At 51.8% G+C, this 24722-nt stretch overlaps 1 protein-coding gene across 7 annotated transcripts; it reads left to right on the top strand.

The window, feature by feature from the left end:
• The first annotated feature begins 326 nt into the window (after positions 1–326).
• On the top strand, positions 327–24182 carry HPS1 (HPS1 biogenesis of lysosomal organelles complex 3 subunit 1). 7 transcript variants are annotated; one of them, XM_032281241.1, is made up of 20 exons: positions 327–406; positions 1852–1966; positions 3993–4109; positions 5653–5790; positions 6011–6153; positions 7298–7406; positions 9772–9932; positions 10399–10498; positions 11149–11247; positions 11395–11464; positions 13814–13863; positions 15123–15290; positions 15388–15567; positions 16776–16837; positions 17518–17652; positions 17735–17844; positions 18900–19036; positions 21178–21291; positions 22927–23009; positions 23460–24178. In XM_032281241.1, the coding sequence occupies exons 3-20, from the start codon at positions 3993–3995 to the stop codon at positions 23620–23622; spliced, it is 2139 nt and encodes a 712-aa protein (XP_032137132.1). In that variant the 5' UTR covers positions 327–406; positions 1852–1966; the 3' UTR covers positions 23623–24178. The 7 variants fall into 7 exon arrangements, 6 of the variants coding, with proteins under 6 accessions (XP_032137132.1, XP_032137138.1, XP_032137135.1 ...); XM_032281247.1 differs by having other exon boundaries at positions 331–406; positions 17735–17800; positions 18892–19036; positions 23460–24182; XM_032281242.1 differs by lacking the exon at positions 327–406 and adding an exon at positions 413–549.
• Positions 24183–24722: the final 540 nt, after the last annotated feature.

Below are 24722 nucleotides of genomic sequence, written 5' to 3'. Positions count from 1 at the left end.
GCACTCTGGAGGCAACTGACCCCTTCTGTGCGCTGTGTCACCTCCCCAAAGGTCAGGGAGAGCAGTCACAAAAGGACAGCTCTTGCCCCAGAACTTCAGTTCATTAAGTAAAACGTGGTGTTCCGGGCCTGGTAGGGGAAGAAAAGGCATCAGCTGAGGAGCCAGGAAACCTGAGTTCTGAGCCTGGTTCGGCCCCTCAGCAAGTTATTTCTTCTCTCTGAGCCTCTGTTTCCTCTTCTGTAAAACGGGGCACTGGCAACGCCTGGCAGGGGCGGGGCTCGAACCTGCGGAAGGCGACGGCGACTCCGGCCCCTCCCCGGGCGGGGGGTCACGTGAGCGGTAACGCAGTCCTACCCGGAAGCGCGCCCGGGCTCCTGCAGGCGGGCTCTGTGAGCGCCGCGATCCGGTACGTGGGCATCCGGGCTGTACCCTCCCGGGGCGGCGATCCTTCCTCGGGACCCCCCCCCCAACGCCTGCAACCCTCCCAGAAGTAGGGGAGGGGCCGTAGGGGTCCTGGGGCGGGCCCACCCCCAGCCTCACCCACTCCGGGTGTGTGGCCGTGGGCCGGTCGCCTCCTAGCTCGGAACCAAAGTTCCTCAGCCACAGAGAGGGGCGGATGCCACAAGCCAAGTCTCCTTCCCAGGGTGCCCGTGAGGTTCGGGGGTGGGGGGAGGTGGGGACTTGGGGTGAAACTGGACTGAAACTGGCGTGCTAGCAAACCGGAGCCCAGTGGCGGCGAGCCGCCGACTCGCGCGCGCTCTGCAGAGACTCAGGCAGGTCCGGGCTCCGAAGGTGTGGGACCCCAAAAGGTATGGGACCCCGACAGAACTGCCGAAGACATGACCAAGGGCTACAGAGCGGTTTGCTGGGGTCCAGATGGTGAACGTGGGCGCTGAGGGTCGCCCCAGGTTGGCCCCGTGCCATCTGGAGCTCCCTTTGTCAGTGAGTCCCCTTTTGAGTTCCCTTTCTAGGCAGGAGGTGTGAGGAGAAGCGGAAATCGCAACGTGACACCAGCGAGGTTCCCTTCCCAACAACCTTTAGGAAGCATCTCCCTGTTTCAGGAATATGGCATTCAGGTCAATCATGTGGGTGATGGATAGCATCTCGGGGTTAGGTTGCTAAAGGCCGAACTCAACAGCCCTTCCTGTCGTGTAGTCACTTGCTCCTTATTCACTCACGGTGCTTGACTTCCTAATTAAGTTTTCTGTTGTTGCTGCCTTCTGTCAAATATGAATGATTCTGGAACCAGATTCCTTATTCCTGTTATTTGAAGAAGGGAAGCTGGGAAATAGGAATAATGATTCCCACACCTATATAAGAAAGCGGAGTTTGTTAAAGTTACTTTGCAATTTGCCTGGTCACTCCCTTGACTGACCCTGTAGGGAGGTAGAGCAGGGGAATGTTGCTGTATTTCTCTGCAGGAGGTTGAGGCTCAGAGAGGTTTATGCGACTAGGCAAAGCCAAAGCTAGAACCTGATCCCTGGTGCCTTTCCTGTTAGTTTTCATCCATTCATTGCCTCATCTCAGGATCCCCACTGTCTTCACTGGGACTGCATCCCCGCCGCCTGGGATGTGCTATGCTCTCTTGGGTCAGACACTGCTAAGCAAGCTCCCTGGGGCTGCTTGGGGAGCTCTGAGTGACCCACAGAAGTGAGAGGAGGGCTGTGCTGGCTGGGTTCCTGTTCTCCATTATAGGAGGTGAAGGGCAGGATCCCGGGTGTGTTCTTAGCAGACTGCCTCAGGGTCTGGAGAGAACAGGGACCATACAGCCCTCCTCCAGCTTATCTTTCCCCAACAGGCAGCAGTCAGGACCAGGGTGTCTGCCTGCCCTCATGTTCTCTCTGTTTTCAGCATTTGCAGGCAGGGATGCCGTGCTGCTCTCCCATGGGCCAGTCACCGAGTCTGTCTGCTGCAGCCCTTTCTGAACCTCTAGTTGTCTGGACGCTCCACTGTGCTCCTTGCCAAGGTAGATGATCTTACCCCACCTGGGTAGGCAGGGAAGCAGGCAGCATCTACCCTGGGTACTGGGGAGGCGGATGGAATGAGGTAGGCGGTGGACTGAGTGTTCCTGGGCTCTGCAGACCTGCTCATCTCCTCCGCAGCCCTGTATCCTGAGGCCACCCCCACCCTGATGCCTCTTCTGTCCTTCACCCCTCACATCCGGGTGGGTCATCACAGCCTGCTGAGTCTCTAAAGCTCCTCCCAGCCCCCACCAAGGGGTGAGCACTCATTACCCAACACTTGTACCTAGATGACCGCCTTCATGACTCAACCTGCCCATCTCCAGCCAACCAGTCACTTCTCTGCTCACAACCACAGCCTCCATTCCATAGCCCACTGCTCCCCAACCCATATGGTCAGCTTTGTCACATGTGCCTGGGAGTCCCAGAGCAGCCTCTTCAGGTCCACCTGCCTCTCCCAGCAGCCTCCTCTTCACATCTGTTGCACTCTCCATTTCTGCCTTGGCATTGAGTAATTCCAAGGGAATAGGCTACATTCCTTCTTCACTGTGCTGTTATGTCTTCTGACATTCACCATAAACACCTTAGGGCTAGTTGCACTGAGTTAGTTTGGGAGGAATTCAATAAGGACCACTAAGCTGGACATGGGGATCCTAAAGATGATGGAACACAGACCTCAAGATGCTGTGATCCTCCCAAGAAAACTGGAAATCCACTTGTGTGAGAGTTACAGCACAGCTTCCTTATTGTCATGGCTTAGCACACATACCATGTGACTATATCTGCGTGACACCCTGAGGCACATAAGAGGATTTGAAACCGCTGCCTGAGGCCTCTCAGCTGCAGCAGCCAGACTGGAGCACTGTCCTCGCCAGGCCTGGTCAGGCTGCCACAAGGATTTTAAAAGATCAAGGGCTTGCGGCACCCAGAGGGCCAGGGCACAGTGTGGGAAGCTGTGTTACGGATCTTCCAGTGGGTGAAGAGTTAAGACGTTGCTTGCATAATCAAGCACAGAGTGTGTGGTGTTTGGGGGAGGGTGTGGGGAAGGAGATTTGGGAGGGCGAGGACACTGGTTGCTGTGGCCGTAGAAGCTGCAGCCTACTAGGTACAAAATCCTTAGGCAGCCTCTGTTTTTACCACGAGCAGGGAGAGCAGCATTTGAATGAAACTTCTGTGGTGCTGAAATAAATTCAGGGGCTTTGAGGCTTGTCTTCTGGAGCTGTTTTCTTTTCTTTCCTTTTTTTTTTTTTTTTGAGACAGTCTCGCTCTGTGGCCCAGGCTGGAATGTGGTGGCGTGATCTTGGCTCACTGCAACCTCCACCTCCCAGGTTCAAGCAACTGTCCTGCCTCAGCCTCCCAATTATAGGTACCTGCCACCACGCCCGGAAAATTTTTGTATTTTTAGTAGAGATGGAGTTTCACCATGTTGGCCAGGCTGGTCTCGAACTCCCGGCCTCAGTTGATCCACCCACCTCAGCTTCCCAAAGTGCTGGGATTACAGGTGTGAGCCACTGCGCCCAGCCTTGGAGATGTTTTTATCTGAGGGAGAGATATCTCTGCGCTGCCCAGATTTGGAAGTACACCAGCACCCTCCAGTCCACACCAGGCACTAATTGCAGTGAGCACAGCTTCCCTGGGCATTAGGCTCCACGTCCAGGCTAAGAACTGGGTCCCTTCCTTCCCAGTCTGGTTCCAGTAGGCCCGTGGTGGGTCTGATACTGTGGTGAGAGGGACCAGACCCCACAGAGGAAAGAGTCCCAACCTTGGCATCAGAGAGGTTCTGGGTCCAGATCCCAGCTTTGCCACTTCAGGCTGTGCCTGTGTCCTGCTCTCTAAAATGGGGGTACCTGAAGAGTCCTACTTTATATAGTTGTGAGGGTACAACACAAATGGAAGGCCCTTGTGGTGCCTGGTGTGCAGAATGGGCTCAGTGAATGTTTCTTGGGGTTGAGGTCCTCCTCTTCATTACTCAGGCTGAGCTCATGGATGTAGGGGCTGGGGACTGACCTTGACCTTGCCTTTTCCTGGCAGATGAAGTGCGTCTTGGTGACCACTGAGGGCGCAGAGGTCCTCTTCTACTGGACGGATGAGGAGTTTGAAGAGAGTCTCCGGCGGAAGTTCGGGCAGTCAGAGAATGAGGAAGAAGAGGTAAGTGCAGGGTAGGCAGTCCCAGGAGGGGTGGATAGGAGGGAACAGTACAAAACTACCAGCAGGCAGAGAGGCAGGAGAACCTGTGCTCACCCTGTCCTGGGCAGCTTGGGCAGGGTGCTGTGTGAGGTCCAGCATCCTTCATACCTAACCTTCATCCTCAAGTTCGGCCTCTTGATGTTCTGAGTGCAGTGACGCCACCCCGCCACCCCACCAGGACTCTCTGGACTTAACAAGGGCAAGAGGAAGTTGAATTTTAACCATATAACAGAGAAACTTGGAGCCATCAGTTTCTGTACCCTAAAAAGTTTAATAAGGCTGGGCATGGTAGCTCATGCCTGTAATCCCAACACTTTGGCAAGCCAAGGTGAGGCAATTGCTTGAGCTTAGGTGTTTGAGACCAGCCTGGGCAGCACGGTGAAACCTGTCTCTACAAAAAAAAAAAAAAATTAGCCAGGTGTGGTGGTGCATGCCTATAGTCCTAGCTAGTTGGGAGGTTGAGGTGGGAGGGTCACCTGAGTCCAAGTGGTGGAGGCTGCAGGGAGCTGAGATTGTGCCCGTGCACGCCAGCCTCAGTGACAGAGCATAAAAAAAAGTTTACGCTGAACACATTAATTTTTTAATAGCTATATTAACATATGATTAACATACCATAAATTGCACATATGTAAAGTGTACAATTTGATATGTCTTGATATGTATATCTACCTATGATTCTATCACAGTCCATAAAAGGAATATATCTACCACCCCAAACATTTGTAATCCCTTCTTTCCCATCCCCCTCCCATAGAAACCACTGATCTGCTTTCTGTCATGATAAATTAGTTTGTATTTTATGGGCTTATGTAAATGGAGTCATACAGTATGTACTGGATTTAGTTTGGTTTTGGTTTGACTTCTTTCACTCAGCATAATTATTCTGTGATTCATCTGTGTTGTGGCATATATCAATAGTTCATTTTTTTTCACTGAGTAGTCATCTATTATATCAGAATGCCACCATCTGTTCATTCATTTACTTGTTGATGGACATCTGTATTATTTTCAATTTTTGACTATTACAGATAAAACAACTATGAACATGCATGTACAAGTCTATGTATAGGTAGATGGATGTTCTCACACCCAAGGACAGATACTTAGGTTAGAATGGCTAGATCACGTAGGTGTATATGTAACTTTTTAATAAACTACCAAGCTTTTCCAAAGTGATGGTATAATTTTTTATTTCATCTGTCGCATTTGAGAGTTCAGTTCATTATATCAGAGGAAATTTCCATGAGGCCTAATTCCTTCATGTTTCCTTGTAGAGTCAGAGCCTAAACAGCACCATTACTTGGCTGGCCTTCCCCAGTCTTCCTAACTACCACCCACAGTGTTGGGAGCAGTCTCTTTTTGTCCCCCTGCCTATCAGGACAGTGATACCCTCCTAGGAGGGTCTAACACTATGGAGCCCTTGATGTCAAGGCCTGGCCTCGTCGCTTCCTTTGTTCCTGGTGTCTGGCCCATTCTAAGCTGTGCTGTTTTTCCCCTTTTGCAGCTCCCTGCCCTGGAGGACCAGCTCAGCACCCTCCTAGCCCCGGTCATCATCTCTTCCATGACGATGCTAGAGAAGCTCTCGGACACCTACACCTGCTTCTCCACGGAAAACGGCAACTCCCTGTATGTCCTTCACCTGGTGAGTCTACAACTCTGGCGCCCATGTTCCTCTTCCCTCAGCTCCATAGGGAATCCACAGGCCTCTCTTATCTGGAACTTTAGACTCCTTTAGAAAGCAGAAATGGCATCTTACCAAACTCCCCTGGGACCTGAGCTTCCCCAGGCTTGTCTGCAGACACCAGGGCAGGTGAAGGCAGTACCCTGGGGGCTGGCTGACTCTGGCCCGCCTGTGCCTCCAGTTTGGAGAAATCCTGTTCATTGCCATCAACGGCGACCACACTGAGAGCGAGGGGGACCTGCGGCGGAAGCTCTATGTGCTCAAGTACCTGTTTGAAGTGCACTTCGGGCTGGTGACTGTGGATGGTCAGCTTATCCGAAAAGAGTGAGTCCTCAAAGCTAGTCCCCTCTGTCCTTTGCCAAGCACCCTGCCCAGCCCCTGTGAAGCTGCCACTTTTCACACACTGCTCCCGGCCGGGTCCTTAGGTCACAGAAACAGGGCTCAAATGAACCTTGGAGACGATCTCCGACTTTAGTGAAACTGAGAGCAGAGAACTGAACTAACTTGCCTGGGGTCATCCAGCTGGTTGGCGGCCACATCCAGACTGGAAATCGGAGCTCAGGACTCCCAGTCCAGTCCTCCTTCCATTCTCCCAGCGTTGTCACCTGTCATTACAAATCTGGTCTGAGCTAGTCCTGTCTGACTTCTCAAGCTTCAGACTCTCCCTCTGGAAGAACACATGCCCGTGCACACTCATGCAGTCTTGTGAAGGTTCTCTCAGGAGACAGACCCTAAAACCTGTCTCTGGGCCTACAGTAAAGAACTTGGGGAAAGAGAATGATGGTTCAGAGTATACACTGAGGTGGGAGGGACCCCAGGAAAGGTTTGTAGTTGAAATGTGGACCTAGAAAAGAGAAGTTCATGGTATCACCACCCCTGATTCTCTGAGATGGATTGGGAAGCTGCAGAGTTCGTAACTTTGGGACTTTAGAGTTTTGTAATGATATGAGTAAGCACTCAAGTCGAGGCATTTCTCAAATGAGCAAACATTGTTTCATGAGTCATTTTAGCCCAGGTCGGTCATGGTTTCAGTGGCAAATGCTGCAGGTAGCGGATGCCTGTTACATGAACCACATTGGCCAGTGCAGACCTTGCCAGCATCCAAGATGGCTGCCACCCTGGGTAGGGCCCTAATGATAGACCAGACCTTTCTGTGTCCAGTGGCCTCTGTGTGAGACGCTTAAGCAGCATCCTGGCTCTCCAGCTGGCTTTGTGTGATGGTTGTTTGTGTGACAAAGGATGAGGAGTGAGGTGAATTGCTCAGCTACCTGCTTTCTGGCTCCGTGCCTATGCCACCCCACTCCGCAGCTAGAGCTCGGCCGGAAATCTGGCCCTTTTTCCCAACTATATAGGCAGGTCACATGGGCTCACCCAGCTCTGACGCTGAGCTGGGACTGTGGTCTTTGGTTGGGTTTGGGGGAGCCAGCTTTCTTGTGGTCTTTCCCACTGTCTCTGGCTCTGCCCTCAGGTTGCGGCCCCCAGACCTAGAGCAGCGTGTCCAGCTATGGGCGCACTTCCAGAGCCTGCTGTGGACCTATAGCCACCTGCGGGAGCAGGAGCAGTGCTTTGCCATGGAGGTGACTACGGGGCGTGGGAGTCCTCAATCCTTGGAGCCGTCAGGTCAGAGGGGGCATCCAGCTTTGAGACTGTGTTTTAACCCTAATGAGTGAAGGCACAAGCAGCCCCTGAAACTCGTGTAATCATAGAGAGTTGTTCTTTCTGGCTGTAGGGAGGGTTGGGTACGCTGATGGGTTTTCCCATAGTGAAACAGCTTACCCTGGATAACACACACTTTTAATGTAATTTTTGGGTTCACTGTAAATTACAGAAATCTTTGAAGATAGTTTCTTCAACCCTCAGCTCTTCCTCCCATAAAATTATATTGAGCTGGAACTGCAGTGGAAAGCAGTGGAGAAGAACACAGCACTAAAGGCAAGATTGCCTTGAGTACAAATGATACCAGCACTACAGCCAGTAAACAGCCTTAGGCCGTCAGCAGGTGGAAGAGCTGAGCCTGCAACTCTAGGTTAAGCCCAGCCCTAAGGCGTTAAAGTGGCTGCTGGTCCTTTTATAAAGCCTAGTAAATAAAAAAGTAAAATATTAAAAATAAAAACGAAAGTGTCTGCTGGTCAGTAGCACTCCTTGGCTTCCTAAAGAGGTAAACCAAATTCTCTTGTGAGCAGTGGTTTCCATACTCCAGTGTGTGTCAGAATCCTCTGTAAGTCTTGTCAATACAGGTTACTGGGCCTCACTTTCAGCGTTTCTCATTTAGTAAGTTTGGGATGGGGCCTCTAGAACTTGCATTTCTAAAAAATTCCCAGGTGCTGTTTATTGTGCTTGTCCAGGAACCACACTTTGAAAACCATTGCTTTAGAGGACAGGTTAAGATCAAACAAATGTGAATTCACAACTGAAGAAAGTCAGATATGGAAGAAAATAAGTCACCGTAAGTGAGAGTTAGGAAAATCAGTCACCAGCAGATTTAGATCCCAAGGCACTTGATACATTGGAACTATTAGGTATAGAATATAAAATAACTATGAAATATTTAAAGATATAAAATGTAGAATCACAAAATGAGATAAAAAGAGGAATCTCTAAAATGACCAGGCAGATTTGAAAAAGAACGCATACAGATATTTAGGAAATGGAAACATAGTTGTTAAAATGAAAAACTCAAGGGATATGTTAAATAGCAGATGAGACATAGCTAGAGACAGAATTAGTGAGTTGGAAAATAGATCTGAAGGAATTCATTCTCACACCCCCCACTCATTCACTGTTCTGATAAACATATAGTACCTATTATATGCTAAGAGTTGTGTCAGGCCATGGGAATAAAGAGATGAACAAAGACACATTATTTGCCCTTGAGGGGAAATCAGCCATGATTTATACTACGATATAATAAAGAATCCTGGGTGCCATATTAGGATTTTCATCAAAAGCCATGGTGGCACAAGAGATGGAGTGATTAACTCTTTCTGGGGCATTAGGAAAAACTTCTTGTAGGAGGTGACCTAATGCCATTAATATAAAATCCAAACTCCTTCCCAAGCCTACCAGGCCCTGTGTGATCTATTGCTGCCTATCTCACTCCAGCTTCATCTCATGTCTCTCTTGTCCACACCTACTGAGCACTAGTCAAATGAAACTTCTTTCAGGAAAACTCTACATTTAGATCTGTCCAATATGGTAATCATTAGCTACATGTGGCTGTTGAACATTTGAAATATAGCTAGTCCAAATTGAGTTATGCTATGCCTGTGAAATATATACCAGATTTTGGTAACTTAGCACAAAAAAAGAATGTAAAACATTCCATTAATAAGGCTTTTATATCATATGGTGATATTTTGGATATATTGGATAAAATGAAATATTAAAATTAATGGCAACTGTTTCTTTTTACTTTTTTAATGTGGTCACTGGAAAAATTTAAATTATGCATAGGGCCCGCCTTTTATTTTTGTTGGACAGCACCATTCCAAACTCTCTCCCTACCTCAGGGCCTCTGAATATGCAGTGTCCTTGGCTTGCAGTGTTCTCTGACTCCCTCTTTGTCTGGTGGGCCATCTGGTTCTTTAGATATTAGTTTAAAGGTGACCTATTTCAGGGACATTTCTTTGGACACCCCACCCAAGTAGGTCTCTGCCATTTCTCCATAGTCTAGTGCTGTATATTTTGTACTTGGTGCTTATTTACAAATGGCCCTTACTTTATTTCCTTGTGTATTGCCTTGCCTCATCCACTGGAGTCTAGTGACCAGACGGTAAGCCTCAGGAAGGCTGGGACCCCATGGGTTTTAGTCCCCCTGTTCACATACCTGGTACAAAGTCCAAGCTCAGTGTTGTCAGAGTGAATGTCCCCACTAGCCCAGGGGGCTGGAGTGGGGGAGGGTGGTTGGTGATACAGCTTCTTCTCCCTGCCTGCCCTGGCCAGGCCCTGGAGCGGCTGATTCACCCCCAGCTCTGTGAGCTGTGCATAGAGGCACTGGAGCGGCACGTCATCCTGGCTGTCAACACCAGCCCGGAGCGGGGCGGTGAGGAGGCCCTGCATGCCTTCCTGCTCGTGCGCTCCAAGCTGCTGGCATTCTACTCTAGGTGAGCTCGAGGTCTGGTGTGTGGTGGCTAAAGGCTCCCTGGCCTCCCACTTTCCCTTATTCCCTCTGCCTGAAAAGCACCACCTGCCCAGCCAAGAATCACCTCCTCCATGAAGCCTGAAACCTTCCTAGATTTGCTTCTCCATTTTTTCATCTCACTCATGTCTATCATTTCTTCCTGGCACACTGTCTTAGAGTCTCAATCTAGGACTTCCTTTTATGTTGTTCTTGGCCGCTGGTGCTTTCCCACTGGTAAATCATTTTCTTTTGTTGTTGTTTAAAATAAAACCAAGTTTTATTTAAAATTTGATGAGTTCATTAATTGTATTGGTGCCTTGCCTGTCTCCAGAAAGGATTAAGTACATTGCTCCTTGAGGGCAGGGGCCAGGCTCCACACTCCTTTAACCTGCCTGCCCCGTCTCCTGCCGGGCACATGCTGATGGGTGGCCATGCTCCTGTGTCTGCAGCCACAGCGCCAGCTCCCTGCGCCCGGCCGACCTGCTTACCCTCATCCTCCTGGTTCAGGACCTCTACCCCAGCGAGAGCACAGCAGAGGACGACGCTCAGGTCTCAGGGCAGCTCTCTGGGTAGAGGGAGCTGGTAGGGAGGTGGCTCAAAAAACCTGCCTGGAAAGTGGTGGGCAGCACCCCCTGGGGAGCCCATGTTTTCTAAGTCCCAATTCTGGGTATGTGGTTGGGCGTGACTTCTTTCACACTGCTTTCAGATGTGAGGGGAATTCTGGAGTGCACGTGGTCCAGTAGGTTAAAAGTGCAGATTTTTTGATTCCGCCATGGTTTGAAACCCAGCTTCACCACCTCACCTGGCTCTGTGAACTGAGCACATACTTGCACCCTGGGAGCCTCAGTGCCCTTATTTGTGCAATGGGAGTGACAAAGCATCCACCTCTCAGGGGTGTTTGGAGGGACAAAAGGGGCACTTTCCATGGAGCCTGGCAGTGCTTGGGGCACAGTGAATGCTCAGTGTTAGCCACCACCATCGCATCACCAGTGGTAGTGGTGGGTTGGATACCAGCGTGTTGGAATTTCCACAGAATAAACTGCCTAGAATCAAATTCCTGGGAATTCTGAGGACTGCACACCTAGGACTGCATCTGGAACACGTGGAGGGGTGGGGGCTTCTCTGTGAAGAGCTGGGAGGCAGAAGGAGTGGAGGGAGGTCAGATAGGCACTAACCAGCCTCTCCCCTGCCCTGCACAGCCTTCCCCACGAAGGGCCCGGAGCAGCCAGAACATCCCCGTGCAGCAGGCCTGGAGCCCTCACTCCACAGGCCCAACCAGGGGCAGCTCTGCAGAGACGGTGTGTGCTGTGCCTTCGTGGAGTTGGGGGCAGGAGGGGATCGGCCTCTACAGGCGGCCAGGCCTTTCCCGCCCCTCCCAGGAGAGCAGGGACAGGCTTGAGCCAGCTGGAAGAGCCTCTCAGCCTAAGCTGCCTTCTCCCTTCCAGGAGACAGACAGCTTCTCCCTCCCTGAGGAGTACTTCACACCAGCTCCTTCCCCTGGAGATCAGAGCTCAGGTGAGGCCCAGAGGGGAGCAGGAGACTATAGCTAGTGGGCAGTAGTGATTGGCAGCCCAGGACATCTCTCAGGCTTCAGTGCCCACTCCCCCTACCCCCCACACCCCTGCCCTGTGCCTCCTAAGGCCTGAGCGCAGGTGCCCATGTTCCTAGAGCACAGGACGCTGTCTGGCTCCCCATCTTCTCTGCCAGCTCCAGCCTGAACTCAAGGACTATTAAGACCACTCCACTGATCCCTAAAGCTGTTGGTGACAAGTTGATATCATTGAAGACTTTTGTGCATGCATTCTCAGACTCATCTTTCTCTTTTGTAATTAAAAATTAAGTTCAATTAAGTAATCATCATCTCATTTCAATACATTCTAAAATATAAATATTAAGCCTCTATAGTTTATACTTTACCTGTTTCTCCAAATATATGGGTAAACAATTAAAAAACTATAAATATTCAAACTGTTAACAAAACATAGACAACTTTGCTTAGAGAAGTAGATAAACCAAAATCCAGACTGTTGTGGTCACCATGAATGAGCATTACATTTATCTCTGAAGTTCTTAGGGGAAAAAAAAAAAGGATCCTGTGGTCCATCCACATCATCTGATGGAAAAAAAGAAGGCCAGGGTGTCAGGAGGAGAAGACTGTTAGGGACTAGGATTTGAAAAGAATTTATTATGTGGCTGCTTTTTTTTTTTTTTTTTTTTTTTTTTTTTGAGATGGAGTTTTCTCTTGTTGCCCAGGCTGGAGTGCAGTAGCACGATCTCAGCTCACCACAACCTCCGTCTCCTGAGTACACAACCTCCGTCTCCTGAGTAGCTGGAATTACAAGCATGCGCCACCATGCCCAGCTAATTTTGTATTTTTAGTAGAGGCAGGGTTTCTCCATGTTGTCCAGGCTGGTCTCGAACTCCTGACCTCACATGATCTGCCCGCCTCGGCCTCCCGAAGTGCTGGGATTATAGGCGTGAGCCACCACGCCTGGCCATGTGGCTCCTTTTAACCAGTGGCTCCCAACCCTGGCACATTGGAATCACCAGGCAGCTTCAGACAGCCCAATTATGTTAGTCTGTGGGCCTGGGACCCAGGTGTGAATACTTCCAGGAAATTTTCCCAGCTGAGTCCAGTGTGCCTCGGGAGTGAACATAGAGTGCATAGAGCGAATTGCTGTGCATAGAGTTAGGTTACAGCATGGTGCGCCCGCTGGCTGTGTATTGAACTCACCTGGGGATCTTTAACAATTATTGAAGCTGAGCTTGTACCCGGAGATGCTGACTCACTTGGTCTGAGCTGTGGCCTGGGCGTCAGGATTTTGTAAAGGTCCCCAAATGATTTTCATGTATAGGCAAGGTTGACAGCCACTGGGTTAGATGCTCTTAAATTAGGTCTTTGAACTGGCTAGAAGCCTAGGACTCCCTGAGACTGTGTGTGAACCCATCTATGCCTGTGTATTTCCTGGGCTGAGGGTTCCTAGCTATCTTCAGATTCCCTAAGCTCTCTCTGAGCCTGAGACCTGTTGAAAAGCAGTGCTTCTGGGTAAACTCCGAAGTTCCTCTTCTTGCTACTCCCTTCCCTCATTCATCACCAACCTCCTCCCAGTCCCTCTCTCTCCATAGTGGTTTTTTATGCCTCAGAACTGTAAAAAAATAGTGCTGTTCCACCATGCACAGAACTCACAACTTATAAATGGCTTGCGTTGCACTCATCCATTTGTAAATCAGGTGTTTAAAATGTAGGAACACACTTCCCCCGGAGAAACATGATTATAAATGAGGGTTGCTTGCAATGAAATATGAGAGGGAACAGTATTATTACAGACACATAATATTTCAGTTGTGTGGTGGGTTCAGTAGATTTTTGTGCACTATACTAGGAAGGAAATCCAGCTTAATTTCTAGCACACAGTAGGTGCTCAGTAAGAATTTACTGGTTGAATAAATGAATGGGCAAACGTGGACTGTGTGCCGACTCCTAAGGGGTGGGTTGAGGCCTGAAGCAGAGGGGACAGAACAAGGAGGGGATTAAGGGGCCAAGAGAGTTGGGGGAGGAAGATTCCCCCTGGCCCCAACCACCATCACCAAACATGTCCTCAGGAGCTCCATTCTCAGCAGCTGGCTCTTGGGGAAGCTTCTCTGCCAGGCCCAGGCTGCCTTACCCCTGGTCCTGCAGAGTTCATCTTGCACCTGCTAACTTAGGATGTAGGGGGTGTTGCTCCAGTCACGTTAGCATCCCTGCCTAGAGCTTCCAGCCAAGGGCTGGGGTTATGGGGCATCTGGGCCCCCACCCCATGCTGTTGGGTCGTGGCTTACATCTCATGGTACTTACATTGTTATATTATTACCTGTGGCCTGCAGGTAGCGCTATCTGGCTGGAGGGGGGCACCCCACCCATGGATGCCCTTCAGGTGAGTTTCTCCTGCATCTGCCTGGGGACCAGCTGATCTGAGATGCCACAGTGAGTACTGGGGGCTCCAAAGCTTTTGCCTCCAATCCTGGAGGCAGGTAAAGTCATCCGACTTTACCCAGGCCAGCCCTTGTCCTTCTCACCCCCAGGCTGGTCAGTGCAGGGGCCTGCCCTGGTGTCAAAGCTCAGCCCAGAGGCGGGGTCCTGGGATGGGCTATGAGGGATGGTGACCTTGCCCCTCCCCTCCCCCAGGTACTGTCCCTCAGCTCCATTGTTCTTGGGAGTGAAAGCCTAATGGAATTTTTGATTTTGTTTTGAGTGAGCATGTACATTTATTATAGAAAAATTGGGAAATACAAAAGTAAACGATAAAGAAGGGAATAAAAATTACTCTCAATTCCATCCTCAAAATGAGATTAACATCTTTGGGTGTTTCCTTCTAGTCTTTTTTTCCCCTATGACTTGACACACACACACACACACACAACATAATATATGTACATGTGTGTATTTTTAAAATCAGATTTGGATGCTAACATGCTTCATTATACTTTCTTATTTAAACATTTTTCCGTTTGCTAAGCTCTCCCACAGTGTGGTTTTTAATGAGTGTCTGGGAGTCCCTCACAGGCATATGTTCTTTATCTAGCAAATCCCCAGGAAAATCGGTACATTGTGTCCAGTGTTTACTGTTATATGAAACACTGAGGAGGAATTTTTGTGGCATTTCTCATGATTTCCTTAATTCTATAATTTTTTGCTCTAAAGGCTTTCTTACTCTGAGCCCTTCATAAGGCTAGAGCCTTGCTCATTTGGTCACTTTATGCCTCAGTTTCCCCAATTTGAGTGGGATGTTCTGAGGGTGACTGCAATGAAAATGTTGGACGTTAGATACCTCCGTCTGTGGAAAGTGTGGGGAGGGGACGTCTCCCCATCCACAAGTGCACATTTCCCTGCCTTCTCGGTCCTCTCTGTGCCACCACCCAGCTCCTCTGCCCCTGCCCACTGCCCTGCTTGGCACCCAGGCCAGACTCTGGGCAGAAAGGACCAGGAACAGCTGAGGGAGAGGGGCGACAGTGGAACTGGAGCTGTGAGGGCTGGTTCAGCAGAATGCAGGGACTTGAAAACTGGAGTTTCTTGGAGCTAAAAATGTTTATTTCTTGTGGTTCACAGATAGGGCAGCAGTGGACATGCTGGACCCACAGAGGTGGGTCCGACTTGGGGATCCCACCTCTCACTGCAGCTCTTCTTCCTCGGTAGATAGCGGAGGACACTCTCCAAACGCTGGTTCCCCACTCTCCTGCGCCTTCCAGCCCCCGAAGGATCTTCCTGGACACCAACATGAAGGAAAGCTATTGCCCCCTAGTGCCCCACACCATGTACTGCCTCCCCCTGTGGCCGGGCATCAACCTGGTGCTCCTGACCAGGGTATGAGAGCCCCTCACCCTGCCCTGATGACACTTGGGGCTGGCACGGCTTCCCTAGGGGCAACCCCGTTCACCCACCTCTTGGTCCTTTCCCTCAGCGCCCCAGTGCGCCCCTGGCCCTGCTCCTGTCCCAGCTGCTGGATGGCTTCTCTGTGCTGGAGAAGAAGCTGAAGGAAGGGCCGGAGGCCGGGGCTGCCCTGCGCTCCCAGCCCTTTGTGGGAGACCTGCGCCAGAGGATGGACAAGTTTGTCAAGAATCGAGGCGGACAGGAGATTCAGGTGAGATCCAGGTTCCAGTCCCCCCCCACCTGGAGGAGAAGGGGCAGGGCTGGCAGCAGGGGCCATCAGGTCCACAGCAGCTGAGGGGCCAGCGGGCCTGGGTTCCTGTCCTGGCTCCACAACAGGCTTACGATCCTTGTTTTCTCTATTATGAAATGATAATGAAAACTTTGCTGTTTTTCAGCCTTTCAGAAGCTTTTTATGTGTGTTTGGCACAACACGAATTATAATTCCCCTTTTATGGAAACTAAGGCTTAGATAAGTTTTACCTTGGCCAAGATGATAAGGCTCCTGAGCAGTGGAGCCAGAACCTGGATGCAATGAGCAGGTGCAGGCCTGGGATCTGCCAGTCATGGGCCTCCTCTCTGCAGCGGGGCCGTGCACCTGGGCTCTCAGGGCAACACCAGGACATGCAGGACACAATCCCACCCCACCCGCAGCGAGCTTAGGGCCCAGGTTGGGAGCTGAGATCGGGAGACATGCGACAACATGCAGGCATAGAAACAGGCGCTCACCGTGCTCTCTACACAGCCCAGGCCAGGGCCTGGATGGGGCAGGGTCGGGGGGGCAGCACTGGATTTAAGCCGCTGGGGGCTGCTTCTGCAGCTGGCGGCGCCTGGGGTGTTTGAGGAGCTGGGACTCATTGTGGCTGGAGTGCCTGTCAGTCTGAAGGCAGCAGCAGGATTGGATGGAGGAGGCAAAGCAAGCAGCTGATGCCCAGACCCAGGCTCCTCTTTGTGGAGGCAGAGGCAGAGCCGGTCCCACAGTACCTCAGGGCATCCTAATGAGCACTTTCACTAGAACACCAAATTCTCCTCCTTTATAGAGGCCGCCCCCTGCAAAGCTCACCCATGCCCTCCCAGATCCTGCAGCAGCAGCTTCTCCTCACACCCCAGCCCCTGCCCTGTGTGTGCCCCCCAGAGGGGCTGGCCAGGTCGCTGTGGTGGTGCTACTGTATGTGCCTATGGCCATCAGGCAGTGAACTCCTAGAAACTCCCCTTTAAATAAATGCTGCTGAGTGACTAGAACATGAACACTGAAGTCTGCAGGGGGCTGGTAAGTCCTGCCAGGGTAGCCCACATTGGCCAGATGGGCAGATTTTTCTGGGGGCCCTGTGCTTTCTCAGAGCCTAACCTGGGAAGGAGTGTGGCCTGGACCTCACTGGAAACATGATCAGGAAGCAGACCTGCCACCTGTCTTCCTTACAGAGCACCTGGCTGGAGTTTAAGGCCAAGGCTTTCTCCAAAAGTGAGCCCAGATCCTCCTGGGAGTAAGTGGTGGGCCCTCAGGACAAGGGGTGGGTCGTGTGCCTGGGGACTCTTCCCTAAGAGACCATGTCTCCTCCACCACTGCATTTCGTTTATCAGCAAAATAATTTCAAGAAAGGAGGTTTCTTCCCACATATGTGGAGCATCACGTGGAGAACCTGGGGAGCTCCTTCCTATTGCCTGATCAGCTGTGGCTGTTCCCTTGGGTGTTTCTATCTGTCTGTCCTGGGTGCAGGAGTGGGGTGGTCTACATGGGAGTGAGGGGCTCCCCAGGTCGGCCTGTCTGTCCTGGGTGCAGGAGTGGGGTGGTCCACATGGGGACGAGGGGCTCCCCAGGTCGATCTGTCTGTCTGTCCTGGGTGCAGGAACGAAGTGGCCCACTTGGACGCAAGGGGCTTCCCGAGTCTTTCTGTCCTGGGTGTAGGAGTAGGTGGTCCACATGGGGCGAGGGGCAAGGGGCTCCCCTAGGTCTGTCTTTTTTGGGTACAGAGTGGGGTGGTCCACACAGGGTTGAGGGGTTCCCCTAGGTCTGTCTGTTCTGGGTATAAGAGCAGGGTGATCCACATGGGGTCAGGGGCTCCCCAGGTCTGTCTGTCCTGGGTGCAGGAATAGTGTGGTCCACACGGGGCCAGGGGCTCCCCTAGGTCCCTTCTGCTGTGATACTCTCCTTTCTCTTGCCCAGGCTGCTCCAGGCATGTAGGAAGGTGAAGCGGCAGCTCTGTGCCATCTACCGGCTAAACTTCCTGACCACAGCCCCCAGCAGGGGAGGCCCACACCTGCCCCAGCACCTGCAGGACCAAATGCAGAGGCTCATGCGGTAAGTGTGGTGCGGCCCCCGGATGGCCAGGGCAGGATGTGGGGCCCGACCTCCTTCATGCAGCCGGAGCTTCCTTTGGCAGGGAGAAGCTGACAGACTGGAAGGACTTCTTGCTGGTGAAGAGCAGGAGGAATACCACCATGGTATCATATCCTCACACTGGGGCCCCATCCAGCCCCACGAGCCTCTCAGGTCTGCTGCCTCCACACCTGCTCCCTGGAAGGACCACAGGCCCCAGGGAAGGGGAATATATATGTTCTACCCCCTCAGCTGTTCACCACCTCTCTGCAGGAAAATAGCAGGACACAGTGGCTCATGTGCCCTGTCTATAGAACACTCCAAGCTGAAATTTCTGCAGTTCCTCCTGTCCCAAAGTCCATTCACAAAAGCCATAAAGACCCTTTATGTCAGCACTGCCCAGCTGGCAAAATGGTAGTAGGTATTCCATGAGGGGTAGGGACAGGGTGGGTTCCTGTGGTCTAGCTGGGTGAAAAGGGCCATGGCCTTCTTAGATCACAGTGCACAGTGGCATGGAAAAGCTCTGAGAAGGCCTGCAGTAAATGTTTATCCTTCTTTCAAAAACCATTCCTCAGATGTATTTGACCCTTTCATAAAACACTAGTTTTATTGAATGCTGACTTACCATGGAACTTTATGTAAAGCAGTTTTTCCTGTACCATCTCAAGTGTCCCGCCCCCGGTCTCCTGAGACAGGTCCTCAGTGGGCAGGTGGAAGGATGCCAGGGCCTCTTTAACCACCAGCGGCTGCCCTTCCATGGATGTCCCTTCCCCTCCCTAATAGGAGCCTTCCAAGCTCTCATGATGAAGTGTAAGAATTTAGCAAGATCACAGTGAGGCACATAGGTTGGGTGGTCAGCTAGGCTCACTCATGAACCATGTGGCTGTGCTCACACTCCAGCCTCTCGTGTGTCTGACTTAAATTCATCCCTCATGGAAATGATGAACTGTGAGCATCCTATGTTCCTGTAGGGCCAGAACTGCCTGTGTTAAATGTATAAGCATCAAGGATCTTAGAAATTCCCAAGGCCTGGGGAACTGGAAGGTAGTGGGGGATCTGAGGAAGCAAGGATGCAGGGGCTTGGCTGAAATGGAAGTCTCTGGAGAAAGGCAGTCCTGGCCCTCCTGCCACCATGGTTAGGCACAGCTGGAAGCCCAGGGCATGGATAGGCAGGCCGTTCCTGGCTCCTGGCTTGGTAAGCACCTTGACTCAGACCTTCACCTACCTAGAAGACTTCCCGGGCTTGGTACACTTCATCTATGTGGACCGCACCACTGGGCAGATGGTGGCGCCTTCCCTCTGCTGCAGTGAAAAGATCTCATCGGAGTTGGGCAAGGGGCCATTGGCTGCCTTTGTCAAAACCAAGGTAACCATTCGGACCCAGTGCAGGGCTGGGTGGGCCTCAGCCAATGTTGGGAGCCCCTCCTGCTGTAATCCACATGCCTGGGGCTAGCAGAGTGCGCTGGGCAGCAGGCTGGAGGAGGAACGGCCAGCGCCACATAAATAAATGCCCACAAGTGTTTGGTGAATGAGCTAGAATGGAGAGAGCTGCAAGGTGCATCAGCTGGGCATTGGAATTTAGAACAAGGTGATTTCAGTTATGGAAGCATTCCCCAGAAATGCTTTTTATTCTCCTAATTTAATGGACTGTTTTTCGTAGCAACTTTGTATTTTTGGTAGGGGAGGACCCCTGCCATTCTCCAAAAGGCTATACGTGCATGTGTTTTCTTTTTTTTTCTTTTCTTTTTGGCCAAATAAAATATATTCTAATGGTTAAAACAAGATGGGAAGTTGGGCGGCAGAGGAATGTGTTGGAAGCCAAGCCCCATCTCTCACTAGTTATGTGGCTTTTCGTGTTACTTAGCCCAGGTGTCAGTTTCCTAATCTGTAAAGGGAAATAATCGTGTTATTTACATCACAGAATTATGAAGATTACATGAGATGATGCAATTAAAATATTTAGCATAGCACATGGCACAAAATACAGATACAATCCATTCAGTATTTGCTGGTAGCATCATCACCGCCTTCGTCCTTGTCCCTTATTCTGGAGGCAAGCGGGGTTATCACGGTATGTTTCTTCTTGTTTCTCTGTGCAGTTTGTTGTAGTTGAGATCACTCTGTATACGCAACTTTGTTTACTGTGTTTTCACTTCACGTTATATCAGATGCATTTCCTCATGACGTTCTTTATAGACATGATTTTTAGCCACTCCATAATAGTCCATCATGTGGATGTAACATAATTTAACTATTTCCCTAATGTTTAGACATATAGATTATTTCTAGGCTTTTGCTGTTATAAATAATTCTGCAGTACACACCTTAGATACATCTGTGTCCTCATCTCTGCTTATGTCCCCAGTATGGATTCCTACAATTGGAATTACGAAGTCAGATGGGAGGCATGTTTGTAAGGTTATTGGTGCATGCTGCCAAATTTCTTTCCTGAAAAGTATAGCCAATCCATGGCAGACTTAATTAGTAATTGCACTGTGATGCAGTTTGTAGCAGATTGCCTGTCCCTCTCCTCCCAGGCCTGAGAGGTGGGGGAGAGCCCACTGTCCCTGCTGCCTTCCCTCGGGCACTTCACTGGCAGCAATGGTGATGATCCCTGCATCAGGCAAGAGGACATTCCCAGGGGAGCTAAGGCACGTGGTTTCTCAGGTCCTGTGTTTCCATCTGACCACTTGGTGAGCTCTCATTTGGACCTCACCCCTGGCTCAGGACATCCCCTGGCTCAGTGACCCTACAGGGTCACTCACCTATGTCATCAGTTCCCAGCCTGAGGGGCACTGGGTGGGTGGGTGACCCCAGGCAGAGGAGGGGATTCAGGGGCCCACACCTTTTTCTCCTACTGTGTTAATTATCGATGTCCCTGGCTGTTTTCTGGGCTGAATGGTCAGTTCACTAATTTATTTATTTATTTATTTTATTTTTATTATTTTGTGAGACAGGGTCTCACTTTGTCACTCAGGCTAGAGTGCAGTGGCACAAACACAGCTCACTGCAGCCTCAACGTCCTGGGCTCAAGCGATCCTCTCTCCTCAGCCCCCAAAGTAGCTGGGACTACAGGCGTTGTGCTACCATGCCCAGCTAATCGTTTTGTATTTTTTGTAAAGACTAGGTTTTACTCTGTTACCCAGGATGGTCTGGAACTCCTGAGCTCAAGCAGTCTACCTACCGCCGCCTCCCAAAGTACTAGGATGACAGGTGTCAGCCACCACACCAGCCCAGTTTACTAATTTATGGTTTATGTATGTAGTAAAGTTACACAAAGTTTTTTTTACATATATTTTGCCCCCACACTAACTGGAGGATAGTCTATCTATCCAATAATGATTTACTGTTGAGTCTCCTGCTCTGAGCCAAGGCTGTGCCCGGGTACTAGGAGAGGCCCCTGTTACGGGCTTCTCGACTGCACACTTTCCTCCCTCCGGAGGCAAGAGCTGCCCAGGCTGACTGAGGCCGTGAGAGTGATGACGCTCGCTCTCCTCTCTTCCCCAGGTCTGGTCTCTGATCCAGCTGGCGCGCAGATACCTGCAGAAGGGCTACACCACGCTGCTGTTCCAGGAGGGGGATTTCTACTGCTCCTACTTCCTGTGGTTCGAGAATGACATGGTAGGTGAGGCCAGGTCCCTGGGCCAGGACAGTCCACACACACTTCCCACGCTGTAACTCTTGGATTCCTCTCTTCTGATTGTGTTGTCTGTCTCCTCTTCTTGTCCCTGGTAAGCCCAGCAGGTTGGGACCTAGAGCTCAAAGGTCACCTTTTCACTTGGGCATTTAACTGTGATCCCTCTGCCCAGCTGTCTAGCAAACTCCTGCCATTGTCCCCACAGGGTCCTGGCACACATGTGAGCAGATAGGCACACGCCCTACGTGGGAAAGGTGACTCAGACCACACGCTTCATCTGTAGTGCTTCCACATCGCCAGCGTCACGTGCTAAGCGTGGCATACAGTCATCCCTGTAGCATAGGACCCTGCTTGAAGCAGTGAGCCCGGCCACCTGAGAAGGCACTGGCAGTGTGGCTTGGGTCCCTGGCCTCCTGGCCCCACACTGCTGCCTCTGGGTCTCACTGTTCCCGCAGGGTAGGCTCTGGCGAGAGGAACTACTGTCTGTGGCCCCCTACCCCTCTCCTCTCCTCCTGCCTCTCCCTCCTATCTCTTCCCTTTCTTGGCTTTCCTTCTGTTTCTCTTTTGTTTGCATCTCACTTGTCACCGTGGGTGGTTGTTCCAGCTCTCAGGAGCCTTCCTCCTCCCTCGCAGCCTTGGTCTCTGAGTCCCTGCACTCCTTGCCTTCCAGGGCATTCACCCTTCACTCTCATTGTTCACTGAGGATGACAGCCACCCCATTCCATGGCGCAGGGTGGTTACCGGGGCCCTCCACTGCTGTTCTCTCAGTCACCCCTCACAGCTGTGTGCAGTGGCTGGGGCAGGGATCCCTGACCCCAATGTACAGATGGAGACACGATGACCAGACGCATGGCCAGGGCCACCAGGACTATATTTTAAGGAAGCCGGAGCCCAAGCTCCACTGCCCCAGCCTGCAGGCTCCCAGCTTTCCTCTGTGCCTTTAGAAGTGTGCACAACAGAAGTGCTAGAAAATTCCTGTGACCTCTACCTGCGCTTCTAGGGAGAGACAGGAGTCTGTGTGCTTGGTTGGCCCCACGGGGAGATACAGTGAGGCAGAGCTGTCAGCTGGGGAGGCCGGGTTTGAACACCAATCGCACAGCCCAGCCGATGCCATGGGGGCAGCCCTTCGTGCTGCGGAGTCCACTCTCCCTGCAGGCAGGCCTCATGGTGCCCACACAAGTATCAGCTAAGCGCCATGTTCATGCCTGGCACCCAGGGCACGTCCAGTCCAGCAGATCTTAATTCTTGTCCCCATTTTATCCGACCCTGGGAATTCCCAGTTCCTTCACCGCAGGGGCTTGGGCCTTTTGTGAGCATTTTCCTCTTCAAGACCCTGCATGACAGCCCTGCAGGTTGCCCTCCTGTGCGTGGCATGCACCGGTCCAGGTATTGATGGTAATGAGAGCCACTCTGCTGGGGCCTTGAAACTTTATACACTTTGTCTCTAATGTTCATAAGGTGACTGTTGTTATTCCCACTTCACCGATGAAGAAAACAAGGTCCAGGCATTTTCTCAAGCACAGAGCACACATGGCAGGGCCAAGTCAGGCACAGGCCTGTGCGTCTGACTCAGGCTGTGAGCCCCCGACACCCACCACTTCCCTGTCTTCCCTCCTCAGGGGTACAAACTCCAGATGATCGAGGTGCCCGTCCTCTCCGACGACTCGGTGCCTATTGGCATGCTGGGAGGAGACTACTACAGGTGACGCCACCGCGTCGGGAGCTGCTGGGGACAGATGCCCCATGTGGGTGCTAAGTGCCCGCCCCTGCCGAGAGCAGCTTCTGCTTCAGCAGTGCCCTACCCTGGAACCAGAAATCCATGCTGGGAACACCTTCCCAGCTGGCCCTATGTGCAGTGAGGGAGAATGGGTATGCAGGGCACATCTGTGTTCCTGCCTCATTCCTGCTGGCATGGTCTTGGCAGCACGGGGAACGTCTGTGTGGGGCCCAGAATATCCCTGCTGAGGCCTCCTAGCCAGAATACCACTGTTGGGTCAGTGAGGAGCAAGGGCGGGTGTCAAGACCCACGTGCAGGGGCCTAGTGAGATGACCGAGGCCATGGGCATTTGCTCGCAAGGGCCGGGAGCGGCCTCTGGTGCTGGAGGAGTGCCACAGCCTCGCTCCTGAACCCCATCCTCCCTTTCCTCCGCAGGAAGCTCCTGCGCTACTACAGCAAGAGCCGCCCGGCCGAGACCGTGAAGTGCTATGAGCTGCTGGCCCTGCACCTATCGGTCGTCCCCACAGACCTGCTGGTGCAGCAGGCCAGCCAGCTGGCCCGGCGCCTCTGGGAGGAGTCCCGTATCCCCCTGCTCTAGGCTAGGGTGGCCGCAGTCTGCCCTTGCACCCCGTCCTCCAGCCGCCCTTGCTTGCCACTGTTCCCCTGGCAAGAGCCTCCTGTCTGCAGTGGCCATCCTGAGGATGGGGCAGAGTGCCCAGGGTAGCCCCAGGGTTTCTAAAACCCTGCCTAGGCCACCCTCCATGTGGCGTACTGAGCAAGGCCACGGATCCTTCTCTCTTTAGGAAAACGGAAGCCAGGGGTTCTGTTGGTCTTTGTAAAACAACAGCGGCAGCAGCTTCTCTTCCAGAACCTTCTCTGCCGTTATCCTGGGAGATGGGAAGGGAGCCCCTATCTCTGCTGTTCGCTGAGCGCAGTGGAGGAAGCCCACCTGGCAGGCTATCTCCCACCCCAGGTAAAAGATGCTCCTTTGCCTGGGTTTGAATTCTGACCCTGCCACTTCCCTGCACCTCCTGGCAAATTTCTTCTACTCCTCACATTTAGAGCAATGGCACCTCCCGCTCAAGGTGATGTGAGGATCACCCTGTGCGGTAGGTGCTCAATAAATGCTGGTCGTTGTTATCACTGAAGCCCAACACGCTTGTGCTTCTAGACCCTTCTGTTGGTGCCGATAAGAGCTTGCTAAGTCCCGGCCCCTTCACACTCGGCCGGGTCTGCCCTAGGGCTGGGGTTCTCAAGCTCCTGGCCCTGGCCCAGAGATTGGACTCGCTTGGTGGCTGTGGAGCCCAGGCTCTAATGTTTGTCAAAGCTTCCGTGATGTGCCCTGGATTGAGAACCAACACTCAAGGGATACAGCCCCTCTCTTCCAACCGAGAAGCTCCTGTCCCAGAATGAACTCAAGGACAAGAGACCCTCAGAGCCCTAGGACTAGGAGCATTTGCTCCTCTGAGGCCAGCAGGCTGGTGCTGGTCCAGAAAGGGCGGCGTGGCAGAAATCAGCGTCCAACGCAGCACAGGAGCAGATGCCCACATGCTGTGCCTGCCGGAGCCACACCTGTGATTTTGGTCTTGAGCCAAAATTCACGCAGACTGGTCTCTCCCTTGCAGGGGAGGCACTGGGGGAGCTCAAACCACTCAGTGGGCCAAACCCTGAGAAGGTGGCAGTGAGGAAGTGTCCCCT

The sequence above is a fragment of the Sapajus apella genome, unplaced genomic scaffold (genome assembly GCF_009761245.1).
Source record: "Sapajus apella isolate SASKATOON/1434 unplaced genomic scaffold, GSC_monkey_1.0 scaffold13, whole genome shotgun sequence".
Taxonomy (NCBI): domain Eukaryota; kingdom Metazoa; phylum Chordata; class Mammalia; order Primates; family Cebidae; genus Sapajus; species Sapajus apella.
Note: the sequence above shows the minus strand (reverse complement) of the source record. Positions and strands in the feature narration are given on the sequence as shown.